Consider the following 20604-nt stretch of genomic DNA (forward strand, 5'->3'; position numbering starts at 1 on the left):
AAAAGTACAGGGGATTTTTGTTGGGGGGTAGGGGGATAGGAATTGTCACTTTTTTGATAGCAGACCAGTCTCTTTAATGATGATGACAGTTGTAATGACATTTTTGATGACCTGTTGTTCTGTTTATATTCAGTTATTAACTTTTGTGGTCAGAAAAGAAGTAATTGCCCAGTCATTGTTGTAGGTTGGTGCACACTGCAGAACTGATGAGATTCCTGGCTTTCCAACCAATAGAAATTACATTATATGCTATACCAAAGCTATAATGGGATATGCAAATAAACTATCAGGAGGCTAGTGATGGTGAAGAAATCTTATACTGTATCAAGGGAAAATAAGCTCTTTAAGAAATGCTGTCGGCGTTGGCCTTGTTTATGTTAACCATTAACTATGGAGCTTGTACTATGTGAATTCAGTGCCAGCACAAAGATGCTATTAAACTACAAAGCTGCTGTGACCTACTCATCCTGTTTTCTAACGGTTTTATTTTTTTTTATCCCTTGCACAGTGGCCAGATGCTTTCTGTTGCCTGTAGCACCAGCTATTAATAAAGTTAAGCATTATCTTGCTGTAATGAGCTATCTTACCATAAACAGCATCTCTCCTCAGATGTGGGTGTCTTAACCGTCCGTCCTTTCGCAGACTGCCAACAATGATTGTAACACAGGATAGAAATAGCACAAGTCCAATCACTACTCCAGCCACCAGAAGGGGTGAAACAAGTAAACTGGTATCATTTCCGTTTTCACCGTAGCTGGGAAATTCACTGGTTGGGCTGCTCTGGTTCAAGTGAACTTCTGTACAGCAGAGAGAGACAGAACATTGTCAGTTGTGAAAAGAGACATTTACAAAGTGTGGTTATACCGATGCCAAAACTAAGGGCTTTCAAAGCCCTAAGAGACGGCCTGAGACAGATCCATTGTATGAATTCATGCTCTTATGGACAACCTATTTATTAGACTGATTTCTGGAGCTGTTAGTAACTGACTCTGGGAGAGTCACTCGGCAATTGTTTCCCTTTTATTGGGGAATATCCTGCTGGAGTCAATGATGTATGTTGCATAATGGTAATTTTGATTGCTTATTCCTGGAAAGATTCTTTGTATCATGAATTGATTGATGCTGAAAGAACTTCAGTACACAAGGAGGAATGTGAAAACTCAAAAATTTGGGCTCCGAGCGGGACAGAGGAATCATGTCTTGTTACTAGGTGTGAAAAGACTCCAAGGTTTTGCAGAGAAAGTTTTGGGCAAGAGTGAAACAGAGGAGCATGCTTTTGTAGCATAGGGCATGCTTTAGTTTGTGGGATAAGTCAGCATCCCAAGAAACTGATTTGGAGCAGAGGGGGGAAGAGACTCTTTCAGAGCGGTATTCTTAGCGAGGCACTGGATTTTCATCAAAAACATGGCTTTTTAGTAGGCAGAAGCTTGGGCACTATGGTGGTCCTGTTGGCCTTAACATCTAATAAATTGTTGAAATTGAAAACCATCACAATGAGCACTTAAAATTTACTCATTAAAAACCTGAAAGTAAATAAACTTATTTCCCTTTGGGCTCCCCCATATGTTTAAACAGTAACCCAAGGATTGTGCCAAACCTGTGCTTTAGTCCAGGCTTTCCTAGTGCTCAGACTGGCTACATGCCTTGCGGAGAGGTTAGGTTTGGTGCAGTCATTCTCATTTCATCCTCCCTAGTTTGGCCTGATACTGTGTAAGGAAGGAGCTGTGTGGGCAGGCAGACCTCACCTTAAAACAGTGTGGAAGTATTGTGGTGCAGTAGGTACACCCTGCGCTTCGCCAGGTGACTGCCGACGGAGCTGAGCTCTGTCTGGCTTGTGTGCCTTCATTCCAGGCAAGCAGTTCTACACAGCAACGTTACTACTCTTATGTCCACCCCATTTTGATTTTTCAGTCGAAAGGCACTCATATTGTATGTGGCAAAAGCTCTAACTGCTTTCCTCTGTGTTTAAAAAAAGTAATAAAACTCTATATATGGATTATTTAAGTTCAAGAATAAATCTGCTTAAGGGAGTGTCATGGTTTAGCCCCAGTCGCAACCAAGCCCCACACAGCTGCTCGCTCACCCTCTCCGCCGGTGGGATGGGGGAGAGAATCTGAAGAGCGAAAGTAAGAAAACTTGTGGGTTGAGATAAGAACAGTTTAATAATTGAAATAAAATAATAATAAAAAAATTTTAACAAAAAGCAAAACAACGGGGGGGAGGGGGAACAAAACCCAAGACAAAACAAGTGATGCAGCTGCTCACCACCTGCTGACCAATGCCCAGCCAGTCCCTGAGCAGCGATCCCTGCCCCCCGGCCAGCTCCCCCAGTTCATATACTGAGCATGATGGCATATGGTATGGAATAGCCCTTTGGGCAGTTGGGGTCAGCTGTCCTGGCTGTGCCCCCTCCCAGCTTCGTCTGCACCTGGCAGAGCATGGGAAGCTGAAAAGTCCTTGACTTAGTGTAAGCTCTACTTAGCAACAACTAAAACATCAGTGGGCTATCAACATTATTCTTGTACTAAATCCAAAATGCAGCACTATACCAGCTACTAGGAGGAAAATTAACTCTGTCCCAGCTGAAACCAGGACAGGGAGAGAAATGGAAAATGCAAGAATATCCCAACCTATGAAAAGTCAGAATAACTCCAGTAATTTATTCTGAAGTCAAATATCCTTTTGAGACAAGCTAAAGAGAGAGTATCAAAAGTTAAACAATAAGTTTCCTCTAGAGAATCAACCGGTGACATATGATTATATGTGAATTAATTGCCCATAGGTGTATTTATGAGGGATTGTACTGCTAATGGAGGGGAGGTAATGTTAGAAATGATAGGATAAAGGATACAGGATTTCAGCAGGTAGAATCCCTGCTTAAGTAAGAGGCTCTGTATGTTTATTTGTGGACAAAAGTTTGGGCATGCAGTAAAGGTAACCAAATTTGGGCCTAGGCCTTGAAAACAAGTTGCAATAAGCACCCATTTTCCTGTCCTTAATCCACAGCTTATTAAAAAACCAAGAAACAAACACTCCCCCCAAATTAAAAAGAAATCTCCCATTAGCTGCTCAGGATCAGACTATGTACTGAGTAAACCAGAACCGTATTGATGCAAGAAATTACTGGAGATGCATATGTACCAAGAGTAGCTTTCAAATATGGCACGGATATATTTTTATATCTGGCTATATGCCAGTTGAACAGATAAATAATTTGTTTCCTACAGAAACCAAGGCTAATAAAATTTTGCTCTTTTGAACATTCTGTAAAGTGAGTATGTGCTTTTGGAAGTACAAGTGCTTTTTACATGGACAGATGTTAGCAGATAGTTTTCAGCAATGTTTTTCCCCATTCTTTTCCTTTGGGGTACACCACTTAGTGTCTTGCAGTCACAATAAGCTTTAAAAGAAGATGATGGCTTCAAGCCAATGTATATTATCATTGGCTAATGCTTGACATTGAGAGAACTGACTAGAAATATAAAAAACCTGGGGAATTAGCAAGTAGTAGGGTTTTTGTTAGTTTTTTAGAAGCACTTGACTGTTGGCTGAGAATCTTTATGAGCAATTAAGATAGACGGCCAAGAAATGTGCTGAGCTTTTACAAAGCATTTTATGCCAAAAGAGAAAACTGAATTTTCTGAAAATTAAACTGAATCTGTAGCATTAAATCAAAAGGGTATGGAGATCTGCCCTACTTATTACTCTTAGCGCAAAGACTTTTCGGGTATGGGATGTCTGAGGGGTAGATTCTGCCGATCTTATGACCATTGCACTAAAACTAAACTTTCTCAAAGTTTAGAAAATTCTAATTGTGTTTCTCATTTGTACAGTTTTTTTAACTGTCTCTGTTGGTAATCTGCCCAACATGTGTGTACTCCCGCTGGCTTCAGATTTTTGCAAATTCTGTCTTTGAAAGATGCAAATACCACAGCAGTGCCAGTTAGTTTAAATCGCAATTGCAGGGAATTGACACCTGAGTGGGAAAGTACTGCCGGATAATTTATTGGTAATTTTGGCTGACTTGCAAAGATAAAAGGGAAGAATCAACTTTGTTGCCATCATGATGAGAACATGACCCTGGGGTGTGAGGTTGCTCCATGCACTATCAGGCTTGTGGTCTTCAAACTGAAGTCAAGTAGCACTGAAACTGGAGTTGGTGATAAACTTCCTGCAAGCTCAGTGGGAAAGAAAAGAGGCCACAGTGAGTGCTTTTGGATCTTTTGAAACTTGGACAACTTCTGAATGATCCTTGTAACAACAGGAAGGGGCTGTCTAAAGAAAAGAAGAGTAGACTAATTTTTTTTGGTTTTGTTTGTTTTTAATTTTTTGTTGTGTATTGTTTAGCTATGGAAGCCAGCTGGTATCTTAACACATGGGCTATTTTGGAGATTCCTGTGGTGCCACCCAGTGTAAGCACTAATATTTGGTCCTGTTTTGCTTTATAGGAATTTAACAGGTTAGCAGTGACTTCAAATAGGAAGTACTCTCTCTTATACTCTCCACTTGTACTTGAGGTGTTATTTTTTATTTCAGGACAGCCCATTTATCTAGCACTTTCTCAGGGCTTCCTTAGCTGTTCCAAATCATGTCTATTTTATCTCTTGTTTCTCACCATCATGAATCTTTCTCTTTTTATGCTCTTAATCTAATTGAACCCAGTTGTCCTGGTTTCAGCTGAGATAGAGTTAATTTTCTTTATAGTGGCTGGTGTGGGGCTATGTTTTGGATTTGTGCTGAAAACAGTGTTGATAATACAGAGATGTTTTAGTTGTTGCTGCACTGGTCAAGGACTTTTCAGCTTCCCGTATTCTGCCAGGTGCAGAAGAAGCTGGGAGGGGACACAGCCAGGACAGTTGATCCAAACTGCCCAAAGGGCTATTCCATACCACATGACGTCATGCTCAGTATATAAAGCTGGGGGAAGAAGAATGAAGGGGGGACATTTGGAGTGATGGCGTTTGTCTTCCCAAGTAACCACTATGCGTGATGGAGCCCTGCTTTCCTGGAGATGGCTGAACACCTGCCTGCCCATGGGAAGGAGTGAAGGAATTCCTTGCTTTGCTTTGCTTGCATGCGCGGCTTTTGCTTTACCTATTAAACTGTCTTTATCTCAACCCTCGAGTTTTCTTACTTTTGCTCTTCCGATTCTCTCCCCCATCCCACCAGGGGGGAGTGAGCAAGCGGCTGCGTGGTGCTTAGTTGCCGGCTGGGGCTAAACCACGACACCAGTCTCTGGTAAAGTCAAGATATATTGCAATATATGAATAACTCCCCTGAGCCTAGCTCCTAAAACAATATGCAGCTGATAAACTTCTCTTATGGTATTCTTTTCAATTTGACACTGTGAGTGTAGTCCTCCAGACTTTACAGACTGACTTATGACTATGGGAATTGCTCAAGTGACTAGCAACTACAGAATGAGACGCTATGTTGATATAAATTCTTTGGGTTTGAATTTTTTTGGGGCAAAAATTGTTTACATTACTTTTGGCAAAGGAACATCTTATAAATTTTTCTCCTCTTATCCAAATACATCTTCTTTTGATAAACATTTCTGTATATAAAAATGCTATGTTTTTTCATTCAGAATAGAAGTATCTGGAAATTTATGGAAAGCCCATAAATATAACAGCAATAGCAGAGTGCTAACTTTTTTTTGAGCTAAGTTGTATTTTTTCCATGAAACTGCAAATTGTAAACAATACATGCATAAATATGAATACTTTATATCTAATCCTCTAAATATGAATTATATTGGATGCACAAACCATTGCTTTTATCCAGTGATGGGAGCTGTGTAACTAACCAGACGTGGCACAAACGGAACATGCTGGCTGTTGCAGCTGTGAATACAATGCAAGGGGCACATATGGGTGAGCGAACCCTTAATTTAGAATGAGAGTACTAGTGGAAAACTGCCTACACTATCTATTCGGTGTTAGATGATAAATTATCCATCTGCAAAATCCCTTAAATATCACATTATATTATTTTACCCAGTGCTCCTGCATCTCAACAGATCAACTTGTAAAGTAACTCCACATAACTGAAGGAGGTGTAGTACAGCTTGACTTTTTTTGCATATATTGTGCTATTTCTCCTTCTCCTTAACCTGCCTTTGAAGGGACACTTCTTATTCCTTTCTAACTTGGCAGTAAGGAATGTTGAAGTTTCAGTTGGGTCAGATCCTATCGGAGTGAAATGTCTTGGTGTGCAGATGTGTCATGGGAGCTTGGTTCATCCAAGATATAGCCCTTTATTAGGAGTGGCTTCTCTCTTCTTCACTGGCTTTTGCCTGCTTGTATCCCAGATGAGACTGAAGGGAAGCACTACATAAAAATGAAAATCACTTCTCTCCATACTGAAATAGGTGTTGTTGTTTTGTTTCTTTGGGTTTTTTGTTTTGTTTTTTTTTTTTTGTTTGGTTGGTTTTGGGGGTTTTTTTTTGTGGTTTTGTTGTTGTTGTTTTGTTTTGTTTTTTTCCTGAAGGTACGTCAGCTCTAGTGAAGCCACAATGGTGTCTGTAATTGATAGAGTTTTCTTTGTTCCCTTTAAAAATTGGAGATTATTTTAAGGCTGGATCATACTCAGATAACCAAATATCTTCCCCTGGTTTAAAATCAGTCATCTTAATAAAGATGAGAATTCATGTTGTCACTGGTGGAGAGGATGAGACATGGAGTGGTTTTGTTCCCCAGACTGAAATGTGCATGAACAGCTCATGAAGAAGTGCTGATGTGTTGTACTGGAAGGATTTTGTGTGCAGAATCATACACCTCTACAATTCCTGCCAGCCTCAGTTAAGCCTTGCCTGAGGACAGGCTTAGTGATTACTTGCTGAACTAGAGCTGAAGCACACTGACAGAACGATGTTGTATTACATGGGTTAGTACAAGTTGTTTGGGGTTGATGATCTAGCACCTCCTATTATCTTTAAATATGCTATATTAACAAAGTGTACAGGACTGGAAATGAGTAGGAGGAAGCTCAGTATAGGATAGTGCATAGTATGCTTTGATTTTTAAATAATCACAACGAAGTGTCTCAAACACCGAAGCAATTTAAAGCATCTTTCTGGCATCCTTATTTTTTTAATTCCTGGTTGGGACAGTGTGGGAATATGCAGTCCCTTTATCGAGGGGAGGAGACTGACAGATGGCAAGAAGGAGTTGAGATGTCCCAGTGAGGCACACAGATAAGCTAAATTAGTGGAAGTGGTGAAGATTTAGTTGATTCTGCCTTTATGAACGGTTCCTGTTCAAAGATGATTTGGTCTGGCCAAGAGTGACCAATTGGATTCTGCACTTGCTGCTGTACTGTGAAATAAGCCTCTGGCTGCAGCTGCTACCAGGCTGCTATCACACTGCTTATTTCTGTAGCTCCCAGGCAGGAGTTCACAAAATGAGTAAGGTAGGTGCATTACAAAAATAAGCTGAAAAAGGTTTGGGATCACAGGCGATGGCTTTGTACAGAGCATCACTGTAGCAAGGGAGAGAGGGATATTATTCAAGTCATTGAATGCAAAGGCCCCATAGGAGCTAAATCTTTTAAAAAAAAGAAAAAAAGAAAAAAAAGGGGGGAAAAAAGTCTCTGTTGGATTCAAAGATATTCCATCTGGATCCTGAGGAAGGTTGGAACCTCCCACGTATGCTAGATAAATGCCAGGATGTCATCTGCTTATGGGACTTACCTTGGTTATCCCAAGTATACATTAGGAGTGGCTTCAGATTGAAATCTGACCTGTATTTGATTTGCATTTATACTTTGTTCAACTCCTATTTTTTGTGCAAACAGCCTGCCAGTTTTAAATGGAATGGCAATTTAACAAGTTTTGATTTTATTTTTTTTAACCTTTCCAATCCCTAGGTGTAGTGAAAGTATTAAAAAAACTTCAGTAATTCCATAAAAGGAAAAGCTTATGAGAACAGCTCAGCTCTGTCAGACAACATATTGAAATCAGCACATTTGCCATGGAACACTTTGGATGGATCTATGCTTTCTTCTGACTCCCTGGTTAAGAGTCCCACTTAATGATAAAACTGGAACTGAATGCTCCCTTCCCATTATAAAAAAAGAGGAAAATATTGTGCTTTTTACTAATTCTGACCAGTTTGGATAGGGAAGAAACTAGGTATGTTCTCCTCAAATAGCTGCTTGCAATCTACTTTTTGTCTTCTGGCAAGACTACCTTCTGTGCCTCTGGTGAAAGATTAATCTTGGCACACCTATTGGTGAGTGCTCCATCACAGAAGATCTACAGCAGCTGTGATGGCAACTTATTAAGGTAGGAATAACTAGGGACCCAGAAAGACTTAAAAACCGAGTAAGTACAGGGAGTTTGTAGCTACTGTTAAAGTATGGAAGATGGAAAATTGGTCACTGATCAAAGGGGTTTGTAGGTCTGGCTATGGCAATGGCTTGTGTCAAGTGTAATGAATTAGGCGGCACTGCCTTAACATTTGAATGCATTGAATGTTTGGGTTCTTGCCCTCTAAAGCAGCTATACAGTAGTGCAGGCTGTCATGCTACAATGCAAACTCAAATCTGTGTGGTTTTAACTCCAAAAGAATAAAACCACTCGGCTCACCAGTTACACTCATTTAGCTATGGGAACACTGCATATCAGATTCTTCCTATATTCTAGAGAGATACAGGAAGCAGATAAGAACTGCTACCTTAGTATGTTAAATGTTTAAATAGTGTTTAAAAGGAACTGATGATGATGCTAAGAACAGGCAAGGCTACTGGTCCTTTTGCATTTATTTTATTATCTTGCAGGAAAGTTGAGCAAATGAGTGGAAGACTAGAGTAATCTGGGAAATGTCCTCTCTATAAATCAGTTTTACAAGAGCCATACAAATAGTATGGGGAAAGGAATTTTCAGTTCAAGAGGTCCAGGAGCATATTTAGTTCTCTCACACTGCTTGCCTCTGCTACCTACAGCCTAGGGGCCAGTCACGTGTTGTCCTCCTGTTCTGTATGCTTTTCTGATTTGCACACATAAAATTAAACTGCCTCTTAAGCTACAATTGATATTCAATAAAAACCATATAGGGATTGCTTCAAACTTTTACCTTAATGTGGCTTGTAAAGGGCATTGTATGGTGTACTTATTCATAGATTAAAGATTGGTTATCTAGTTTAGCTCATGTATATTGCAGCTCAAACTTTCATTCACTTACTGCTTATTAGAGCCCATTAACTTGTGCTTGCTGGTAGCTTATGTTCTGGAATGGTACTTAGAGTTATTTGGCAAAGTCGATGAATAAATACATTTTTGCTGTCAGTTGCTGCAACTGTGACATTTAAACAGTTCCCAAAACCAGATGATATTCATTATTATTTTTAAATTTGAGGTAAAAATCCTTCTATACAAATGGTTAACTAGTTTTGCCTGATTATTGCTACTGTGGGAGATACTTCAGCATAATCCAAACCCATATGAATGCCATTAACCAGGCAGGACCCATAAATTTAGACTAAGTTTCTCTGCAGCTCGTGTTGCCTCTTTGATCTTTCCCACTGCATATATATGTTCTAATCATAATTAAAACTTTTCACTGGTTAATAGTAAAAAATCAAAACCTTATTCAGAACATGAAACTGTGTGGTATTTCAGTTTTATGTGATGCACTCAGCTTAAAGTGAATTTGGAGCATACTTACAGGTACAAAAGCTGCCCATGACCTTGAGAAGCTCATCCAAGGCAGAAAGGGCGGCCTTTCCTCTGAGATATCTAACTCTGCCTTTTTATCATGTCTGCTGGCTATCAGATAATGACTTTTCTCTTCTTGCATTGACATCCTTATTATAGAGCCAGAATGAATAAGATCGGATCACCAGCAGCCTGCAAATTGAGAATGTCAGAAGCAAAGAGAATGTGGCTGCATAAGGGCTCAGAAAATAAATCTTTTCAGATGCTGTGGCTTTAGGGTATTATGTTGATGTCACAGCAGCATGTATAGGTGCTGTTTCAAATTAACAGGAAAAATCTTCCAATTTTCAGATCCATGGTCTATTTTATCAACATGATAAATACCACTGCAGTGAAACAAATCACTCTGGAAGTGTAACAGCCCACTTGCTGATGGACAATATATTTCTTCCCCTATTTTCTCATATACAAGCAGCTTTAAACTAATACAATTTTATAAGCGGGACTCAAACCTATTACTTTTTTCAGAAACTCTATATTAGGGCTTGGAAATAAGTATGATGAGAATCCTATTTTACCCATTAAAGTAAATTTACCTTCATAAACTCAGATCCAACTTAGGTTGGTAGTGACTTGACCGGGACAAAAGCAGTAATTTTTTTTTATTGTGAGAAACTCTGGTATTTTGGCACATAAGCTTCTCATATAGAATTTGGAAAAAAATGTAGCAATATAATAATTTTTATTCTGAGAGGGAAAGGTTTGAAAAATTGTAATTGGCAAATAATTCTATATTTTACCTCAGTAGTGTGTCTGCTTGAACTGTGATCTAGATGTCTGATGTCTTCTCTTTTAGGATGTTCAGCTCTGTCTGAACTATATCTAATGTGACCTAAAGAGGTAGCTATATGGCAGATGACAGCTCCTGGAAGATGTAGCCCAGGCAGGAAACCTAATCTATACTGGGGGAAAAAATCCCAAAAACTTTCCACAGAAAAGTTCAATTCTTTACAAACTTTACTTTCCACCTCCCCAGAGAAAATGAGAAGGCAGTGATGAAATGCTTGCTAACTCTAACAGTAACAACTGGTGAGCAGCTAACTTGTGTTCTATTGCCCACTAGATGCATTTATGACTCTGTAAATCAGCTATCCACTTCTGATTATTATTAATTTGGCTCAAATTTATGAGACTTTTTAAATTATGAAGTTTTGTATTTTCCTTTTGTTGCATTGAACTATTCAATTGGTTCTATTAACCAGCATCTTTCAGCAATCATTAACCTGCTCACGTGATTTGAAACTCTGGAAAAGAGCTAATAAAGATGGTATCTGCAACAAAGTTCTGAGACTGAACTACTAACTGAGCTTCAGGAATTATATCCACCTTATATATACCTCGAACACTCCTTCTAGAGTGTTTGTGGCTATGTGCTGCTTCTTATTTAGGACTTTTCCTATCAAAACAATCCTTTTTCTTTTTCCATCCTCATCTCCAGTCTTCAACAGTAGTAATCTACTAAAAAAAAAAATATGTAGAGGAATGATTGGCATTCACTACTTAGAAAATAATGACAACAACTGAAATACTGATCTAGCTAGTTATGTAAGGAACTGGGCGCTAAGATAGAAACCTGCTAACAAATGCTGGAATCCAAAGATCTTTCTTTAAGAGGTGATATCGTATGTGATATATCTCGGTCTTTCTTTCAAGGTGACTTGAATTTTTTAAAATAATTAAAATGGTTTTGCAGTGTTATGTACTTCCGTATGAATCATGGTGTTGATGTCACAGAGTATACAAAGCCGACAGTATGACTTACATTATTTGTATCTGTAAAAGCTACAGCAGTATCTGCCTGCATAAATCAAGGAGTTTTCTCATACCATTAAGAAGCAATTTCATTCCCTCAGATTTTGCCTGAATAGGACTAGGACTTCTGCTTAGACAGCTGCAGGAATGTCAGTAATAGCAAAACAGGTATTGATTTTTGGGATGATTTCAATCACCTAGTCTCTTTGTTGCTAAAGGAACGACCAAAATTCAAAGACACTGAAAGATCTATAGAAATTAAATTACTCAAACATTACTATTTGAAAAACTGGGGGGGAAAATCCTTTTCTTTCAAAGCCCTATTGCTTCTAATAAGACTACCTAAATGAAAGCTCTTTTAGGGATACTGCCTGGATCAACAGGGACAGAGAAACACCATCCAGCTTCCACCTGCTGGCAGTAGCAGTGTTCACATCAAAGAGATGTGCTTTGTATGTTTAGTCTGATGTTAAAGGTCACTAACTGTTGTTCTTGCAGTTTATCAGATAACTGTGATTTCATCTGTGGACACAATTCGCTATTTCGGATGAGGCAGAATGATCTTCCTTTGACTATTAACCCACCACTGCAGCACAAATTGACCCTTGGCTGTTTCCTGAGCCCTGCTGTTAACTCGTAACATGCCTGTATGCAAACCATCCTACCTCTCTTACTTCTATTAACATTCATAGTGGAAATGTGTCTGTTAAATTGTTCCCATTTACCCACTGGAGAAAAAAAAAGAATTTTTGAAAAACGCTATGGGATTCTTAGTGGAGAAACTAGTATCTAGGCTGATGTAGAATCCTCTTCTATCCCCTTTCAAGTGCATGGGCAAATATATGGGGAAAGAGATAAACAACTTTGTAATAGAAAATGAAGTTATTTCTGTCCCTGGTTATCCCGAACACACATGACTGCAAAGGGATTTTCATCTACATACTTGCTAACAGCAAGGACTTTTACAATTGCTGATTAACAAATTAAAGAAGAATCACAAAAAAAAATGCAACCCCTTCTTCAGTTTCCTCTTATCTGCCTTGATTGTTCATTTTAACTTCTTGCTGCCAGATAAGAGTTACATTGTTAGGTTCATAATGAGGCCAAGAGGATTCACATGGTGTGGCCACTTAAGGTGCTTCTATTCAAATTAACTAAACATACTTCTTCTCTAGCAGAAAGTTATATGTTACATTATAGTCTTGCAATACAGGAGAACTTAGAATGTGCTTCAATAGGAGGGCAATGTAAAAAATTCACATTAGAAGAATTTATCACCATCTCAAAGAGAGTGCTAAACTTAGATATGTAAATTGTATGCACCTGCTCTTATGTGGACTAATATTTGCATGAGATAGCTGCATACACTGCTACTTCAATTCTGGTGTGAATGTATGAACATCTTCAGTTTCTTGTGTGTGAACAATCAGATTAAAAGACATTCAAAGGTTAAAAGCAAGTTGAAATTTTATAGTCTTTGCATTAGTAGACAATGACATTTTTTTGTGAAGAAACTGACAGCATGAAAATAGCTCCTATTTTATATGACACAGTAGAAATACAGTGTGTGAGCTGGAGAAAGTGAATGCTATTCTGAAAAAGGCTTATTCATGGAAGTGATATAGCACTGAAAGTAATAAAAGGCGAAAAATAGTGCTCCAGGGCTACTAAAGAAATATCAAATCCTAGCAAAATAAAACGGGATATGTGTTGTCTGTGCTGGACGCTATCTTCATAATGATCTTGCTATTAAAGACTTGGGGAAAATCCCTTCCAACAGCCGTAGAGTCACAGAGCTTTGAACAACAGTAAAAACTTGCTCCTTTCCTGTGAAAAGGTGCTATGGCTCTTGGAGGGGACCAGGTAAGAACAACCACAATCGAACCCCAGGGCTGGAATCACATTTTACCCCAGTGATCTCCACAGGTCACCTGTCCAAGCTCTGGTGAGACATGTGGCTCAAAACTGGGGCCTCCACCAAAGATGACCAGTCTGCGTGGGTGTTAGCTGAATGACTGAACCAAGTGAATGCTAAGACTATATGGAAGCCTTGAACTTCAGTTGCTTAAAGCAAGAGCAATGCAATGACTGATTAATTTGCTGAAATTGAACAAAAATAAGCTTAGAAAAGGTGGCTGTTTTCTCTGTAAAGCTCTTGTGCTTTAATGTAAGCATGAACTCCTGATGGTTATTGTAACTGGAAAGTGAAATATGTAAAAAGCTGAGATGAGCCTCATATTAATTATTAAAAAGCTAACAGTAAGTTTTTGATCTGCTGTAGAGACAAAATGGAAACTCAGAATTACCCTATTGCCTCAAAGCAATTTTGAAATATTACGTTACCTTGGAGTAGCAGATGAACAGCTATTTCTCAGAATTTGCAAAACCATGGACTTCACAGCATATCCTAAATATAACTGTCCTGGCAAAATGCCCAGTTAGAATGTTAATGGAAAGTAGATACTTTTTTGATTGTTTTAACTTTTTTTTTTTTTTTTTTAAATCTGAAATGCCCACTGTCCTGAAGCTTGGGGAAAAACATGAAATGGGAAAGGTTTGAAATCTCTGCATGTATCAAATCGTTCCATTAACTCCTCATTCTTGTCTTGTGCATTACAAGGTATCTTTTGAGGGGTCTTAATCAAGAGTGGTGGGGGTGTCTTGAAACTGTACTACAGTGATACGTTGTTCATGACTTGGAGAAGGGAGAGGTCCTACCTTCCATTATAAATTGGTAAGGGAATGTGGTTTGAAGTTAGGTGTGGTTTTTTTTGGTTTGGTTTGTGGTTTGATTGTGGGTTTTTTTTGTTTTGGTTTTGTGGGGTTTTTTGTTTGGTTTGGTTTTTTTTTTTTTTTTTAGCTATTGGATATAAAGGGACAGACTGCAATTCTTTACCAAGGAAGGTATGAATGCTATGCAAAAATAAAATCCTGTTTGAACCTCTGCCTTCTTCTAGATAGCTTCTGCATTGGTATTAATTGGAGAAATGTGCTAGAAATGTTAACAAGGATAACCACTATGTTTTATGGAGCTACACCTACAGCTTTATAATGTTCAGCCTGTGCATGTTGTCCTACTACAATTTGTTCTAAAGGCTGTACTTAATATCATATAGTGCAGGGACTTTCACTTTAGATCCTCTGATTTCCCTTGTGCTGACAGCATATGATACAAGAAATATCATGCTGTTTGGATTATTAAAATAATTGATTTATTCATATTTACTGTGTCACTTGTTAATACTATCTTGTTAAGTCCTTCTGGGGATGAGATCACAGATTTTTCTAACTAGCAGCTGCTGCATATTTTCCTAAAATACCAGATTTTAGGGCTGGGCCAAGGAAGACAGGGTTGATAAAAACAGATGGCCTCATTGCTAACAATATACCTGAGCTTGCAAGCACTGAATGCTTGTGAAGGTGTGGGCAACCTTGTTGATTCAGGAAGTGCTAAGACTGTTCAGTGAGCTTTTTGGTTCTGAAAGGAAAGTCACTGTTCCTGTTCATCTCCTATGTTACATGGAGATAAAACCTGTCTGTGAAGAAAGATTAGAGATAGCCTAATAATGTGTATGTTTATTCCTCATGTTGCCCTTTATCAGTGTTTGATTACCCGAAAACTCTGCAAAGAGAAACATATACGTATCAACCTTAGAAAATTACTGTGACTGAGATAAAAAGTAATGAACAATGTATAATGCATTAATTTACAATATTTGTCAAGATGATTACTAACTGTATGAATTATGCTCCTATTTCCTCTGATTAATTTAGCACAAGATTTCTTGTTTTACTCTCTCACTGACTATGAGGTAGATATCACTGATGAAGCATGGGCACCCTGTAATTTCTTTTGCACTACTACTACTCTATCCGAATAAGTCTTCATCACCACCAGTTCCTGAATCATCATAGGAGGAATCAGTACGGTGTCCAGTCAAATTATCTTGTGCACTGGCTCAGTTATCTGCTCATCTCTCAATTATTCCCAAACGTGAAATGACAAAGAAGCAGATACTTCACCGAGGTAGGATTCCAAATGAGCAGGATGTCAGTAAGATGTGCTGGGGGAATGCTGTCTTTTTCAAAACTGCATTCATATCAGTTTTACATGTGCAGGTTTACTGTACATGCATAATGATCATGGTATAAGATCACATTAATTATTCACCCATGCAAGCATCTGTAAGTTAGGAACATAACTACAATCATCATTTGCAAGCTTATTGAATTAGATTTGAAATAGACTTTTTTTGTTATGGTTGTATTTTTTCAATGAAGTTTTTATTTTTCTCCACTGGAATTTTGGCAAATTGTTTTTGATCTTAGTAATTTTTTTTTTTTTTGTAAACTCTAGAAGCAATTTTAAGCAGAGAAATTTAACATCAAGGTTTTGCCTTGTCTTGAAGTAACAATCTTCAATTCTAATTAATATGTACCTGTAAAGACAGTATACTTAATCTTCAATATTGGTATTGAATTACAAGAATAAATGTGGGAGAAGGGTGCTTGAACCTTGGAATAACATGAGGTTGATCTGTCACATTTGCTTTAGATGTGGCTTCTTTAGGGTGATAGTACCTTCCTGAGTGGAAGGAGGAAATGATGGAGGAGACGGTAAGGAAACCCTCATCTGTGAGAATGGGATCTTTCTTTTCAAAGAACATTTGTACCATTAAGCTTTGTCCAAATAAAATAAGTTTGTTCAACTTATTTGTTCTAGTAGTTAACACTGAAGAGCCAATAAAAACAGTAACACTTCTTCCTTCTGCACCAGCACCTTGTCTCTGCTCCTTGCACAGAACAGCTTGCTTAGGGTGGACAGGAGAAAGATGCAGCAAGTTCAGTCACTAGCCTGTTCAGTTAGGTCAAAGACTGGGTTAAAAGGATTAGTTGCCTTATCACAAAAAGCAGTCCTGGCTGCAGTGTGCAATTTGGGGCTCAGAGGCCTGGGGAGAGAAGAATGGGTTGCCACTGTGGGCCCCATCAGTATGCATGTAACATTTGTATGGAACGTCTTTCTATGGTAGGGATGTGGTGACATTTGTGATGGATGTCTTTGCATTAATGGAATTTTGGTGGGTTACAGAAGGAAAGTCTGTGGACTTATTTTGCATTGTGTCAGCTCCCTGTTAGGATAAAATAGCATCCTACACAGTGGGGAGGACGTGGTGCTTGCTGGACTTTGCAGTGTAATGGACATGACTGGAAATCTACTGCCTATATAGCCAACATAGTTTTTTCTGTCCTGGTAGAAAAGATGATGCATCAGGAACTTGGCATCCAAAGTCTAAATGCTTGCTCCCTTTTCAAAGGGAAGGCATGGTATTAGTGCTAAAGAGTAGTATGTCACCCAGCACCAAATCATTAGGATGTTAGCACGAGACAAGTCAATTTCTCAAGTACCAAACAATAAACTAGATGTGCACAATTTTAGCACATTGAGACTGTGACCCCTTGTTTTGGCTTGTTCTGTCATGAAATCCCATGCTGACCTCTATTAGTACAAGTATGATCCAATTTTGTCAGAAGAACACCTTATTGTGTGCCTACTGAAAGGGCCGGCAGTGTTCAAATTACACTGGTCTTCTGAGGACAGACGGTCGCACTGAGGCTGTGCATTGTACGCACCAATGCATTTGAGTAGAGTGGCGCTTCAACCGAATGTGTTTCATAAGCCAACACCCAAAAGGGCAATAGCTTAACTCTGCTCTTCCTTGAATTGACTCGTGAACTGACACTTCTGCAGAAGTGACACTTTCTGCAGCACGCGGTCTATGTCTTATGCTCTGTGTTAAGTCACGTTCTAATTCTGCATATTTTTCCTGCACTTTCTATGACCTGTGGAAGAGGCATGAATTACCAGCACACTGTTTCCTTAAGCTGAGCAATTACTTCTAATGAATATTACATGGGTTATGTGAAGATAGAAAATAGGAAAAAAGAGACCTGCTATGGAAACATGGTTTTGGTTGGTTTTTTTTTTTCTTTATATTCCTTAAAAAGTGGGAAATGTAAGTAACATTCCTGTACTATCTTTGTGTATTTTGTTTTTATCCTGATGATGTTTCATTCCTCCAGACAACAAAAATTAAGATGTTGCATTATACCTGCCTTGTTCATGCATTTTATCATCAGGTAAACTTTCTGTCCTTCTTGTTAACTCATGTTCCATGGAGTATTTCCAAAACGGGGTTTCTGTAGTACTTTGCAAAGCCTGTGCTGACTACTGTCTGCAGTGTAGTACTCAGGGCAAGAAAACGTTTGGAGCCCAATAAAAGCTTGTGGACTCATCTCACTGTATCTTATTGAAGTGATGAAACTGTCGTGTATTTTCATTGACTGACTTCTTTTTGTTTCTGTACCAATTATATACTTCTACATGTTTCTGCTGTACTATATCATATACTATATTCCTAGTATTGAGAATCAGGATTCCTGCAGCAAAGTATGTGTGAAAAAAAGCTAGCTGACAAGCACAGGGATACACACTTTATTCTCTTGGTATTAAACTAGTTTTGAGAAAGAGAAATGCATCTCTGCACTGCTGACACTGAGCCAACAGTTCCAGTCTGAGAGGAGGAGAGAGAACTATGATATTTGTAATCCCTTGCTAAATGCAAATAAGTTCTGTGTCTCTTCTGGAGATTGCTTCCCTGAGTCAGTGGAGTTCATTTACATTTTGGTGACATCTACATGAATTTTGCCAACACAGCTTATTACTGCAAACATTGTGTCAGTTCTGACATTTCTCTTTCCTGGGAGAATCCCCAGAATGGCTGTTTTTGTTCTTAGTAGCAGACTTGCGGCTTCACTAGCGGAGGCACACAGAAAGCAATGCCAGCCTTAACCATTCCTGTCCCTCATCTGGTAGAGCAGCATTCCCTGAGTTAAGCCACCACGACTTTTTATGGCCATGGTGTGAAGCACACTGTGTGAATAAAAACCTTCCCCACAACAATTTTATTCTGGAAGCAGAACCGGCACCCTGACCTTGCTCCTAGAGCAGACACAGGATTGGTCCCCAGGCCTTGTTTCTAGAGCAGACGCACAAACGACTATGTCAGCACAACTCAGGAGAGCCACGCTGCCGTAGCGAGGCTCACCTACGAACAGCAAGCAGATCCAACTCCCAAGCAGGCACGTAATTCAACTTCAAATTAATCTAGCATTCCTGGGGCCAGACAACTGAAACCACGGAAAACAAAGGCTATGCCTGTAATTGCACTAAAGGTTGTTATAAAAGGATGCTTAATTCCCAGCAAAGAATCTTTTTTCCCATGTAACCGTTATGGCAAGCGCAGCATTACAAAGATGGTGAAGGACTTATTAGTGCTTTAGGCCAGAAGCATCATCTAAGTTAGACCCTGAACTCTTTAGTCTTCCCTTCACATATCACTGGGTTGTGCGTTTCTCTGGCTCTCCCACGCAGAAGGATTGAGGGGATTACTTCTACTTCCCTCCTCAGAGAAGGATGTCATCAGGGTTTCATTCATTTATAAACATCATTTACTAGTTCTGTGAATTTCTGTTGTTTATGAGAGTCTCCAGTGATGCTTAGTAAGATAGATCAGGAGAATATTCTGTTGTCTACCGTTACATTTTTTTTTTCTTCCCTGCTTATGTGTTTATATATAATATGCATTTATTTGCCACTTTTCTCTCTGGAACAAAGCCTGGCAGCTATAAACACTTCTCTTGCAATGCAATGATATGAACAAGCCTCCTCTGTTAGCCACGCAGATGAAACCAACCAAATTATTTCAGTCATGACTTAAGGCATATTTGAATGTAGGATTTCAAGGAGGCTTTATGCCCCCTGGCCCTGCTGACTGTTTTATATTTGCTCTCTATTTTTCATCTTTTCTCAATTCTACTGCATATCATGTTTCCCACTAACTCATGTTTCGTAAAGCTAATGTGCCAAAAAGCTGGATTCTGCTATTTATTTATAAAGAGACTGTGGACAAAGAAGTTAGGCCTCAATTCATTAAAGTGCTTATGTGCATACTTTATGCACTGTAAATGCATTCCTGATTTTATTCATACAAAATTTTCCAATTCAGGGAGCACTGAGATGCATGTTCAAAAACTGTCACTGTTTTACCTATTTACATTGTGGGAGCAGTATTTGCCTAGCTGATGGGCTTTTTTTCTTGTCTTGTCGATTTGAAAGTTTGTATTATAGAGGTGTTACAATAAAAATTACTGAAATGTTTTAAAATAGCTTTTTCTGAAATTCCTAGACTTCATATTACAGATGAAGGAAAAGGCATATCAAGACAACTCTTTAACTACATTAGTTTCTTGTCTGTGTTTGCGGATTTACGGAGCAGCCTTTGGCAGGCTCCCTTGACAGAAATTCCCCTTTTAAACCTTAGCTTCTCTTCCTGAAAAAATGCAACCATACAAAGAAATATTTTAATATATTTCAAAATATAACAATAATACTGATCATTTCTCACTATGAAACTGAACCAGTCATTCTTTATATCCTGTCAAATAATTTAGTATTATTATCTCTACCTTGCAAACAGCTGTATTTAGCAGAATTGAGCATTTTCTAAGTTCACAGGGCAAGAGGGGTCATCATCAGAATGACTGTCCCATTTCAGGAAGACCTGGCACTGGCATCTTTGCTTGATAGTACCTGACCATACTCCTTTCTTAAGTATCCTGATTTCCATTAGCCATTTCTAATTTCTCTAGGTAGGAGACAAAGGGTGCCAGAGCCATACAGGCTTGCCTTTTATGTTTATGCCCGAATTCTATGCTTAGTTGTTATTTTCTAAACCTTCTATTCTTTTTAGCTACGTGCTTATGAAAAGATAAGTTGTCAAGTTAAAGATGCATAATACAGATAAAAGTTCTCCTCTAATTAACAGTTACTTGAGGGCTATTTCAGTTATGTCCATTGTTCATTTCTGCTTACAAAAGTTGGTAGTATGTGAATAGGATTTTTATATCTGGCAAGATTAACAAATACTGACCCTCAGCAGGCAGTACAATACGCATTAAATAAAACTTAATGTCAGCAAATAAAAGAGAAAAGTACGCTGAATAAACATAACAGCACTGGAAGAAGCAGTCTTTCAAATTAATCCTTAGAAAGGATAAATAAAAGTTGTAAGAGA

General features: G+C 38.6%; 1 protein-coding gene across 1 annotated transcript in view; it reads right to left on the minus strand.

The window, feature by feature from the left end:
- BEAN1 (brain expressed associated with NEDD4 1) overlaps positions 1 to 20604 on the minus strand; it is a 64871-nt gene that overhangs the window by 20730 nt on the left and 23537 nt on the right. Inside the window, exon 4 of the mRNA XM_072872809.1 lies at positions 588 to 797. Coding sequence (XP_072728910.1) covers positions 588 to 797 — 210 coding nt within the window. The remainder of the gene's footprint in view (positions 1 to 587; positions 798 to 20604) is intronic.

The sequence above is a fragment of the Ciconia boyciana genome, chromosome 9, assembly GCF_034638445.1.
Source record: "Ciconia boyciana chromosome 9, ASM3463844v1, whole genome shotgun sequence".
NCBI lineage: Eukaryota > Metazoa > Chordata > Aves > Ciconiiformes > Ciconiidae > Ciconia > Ciconia boyciana.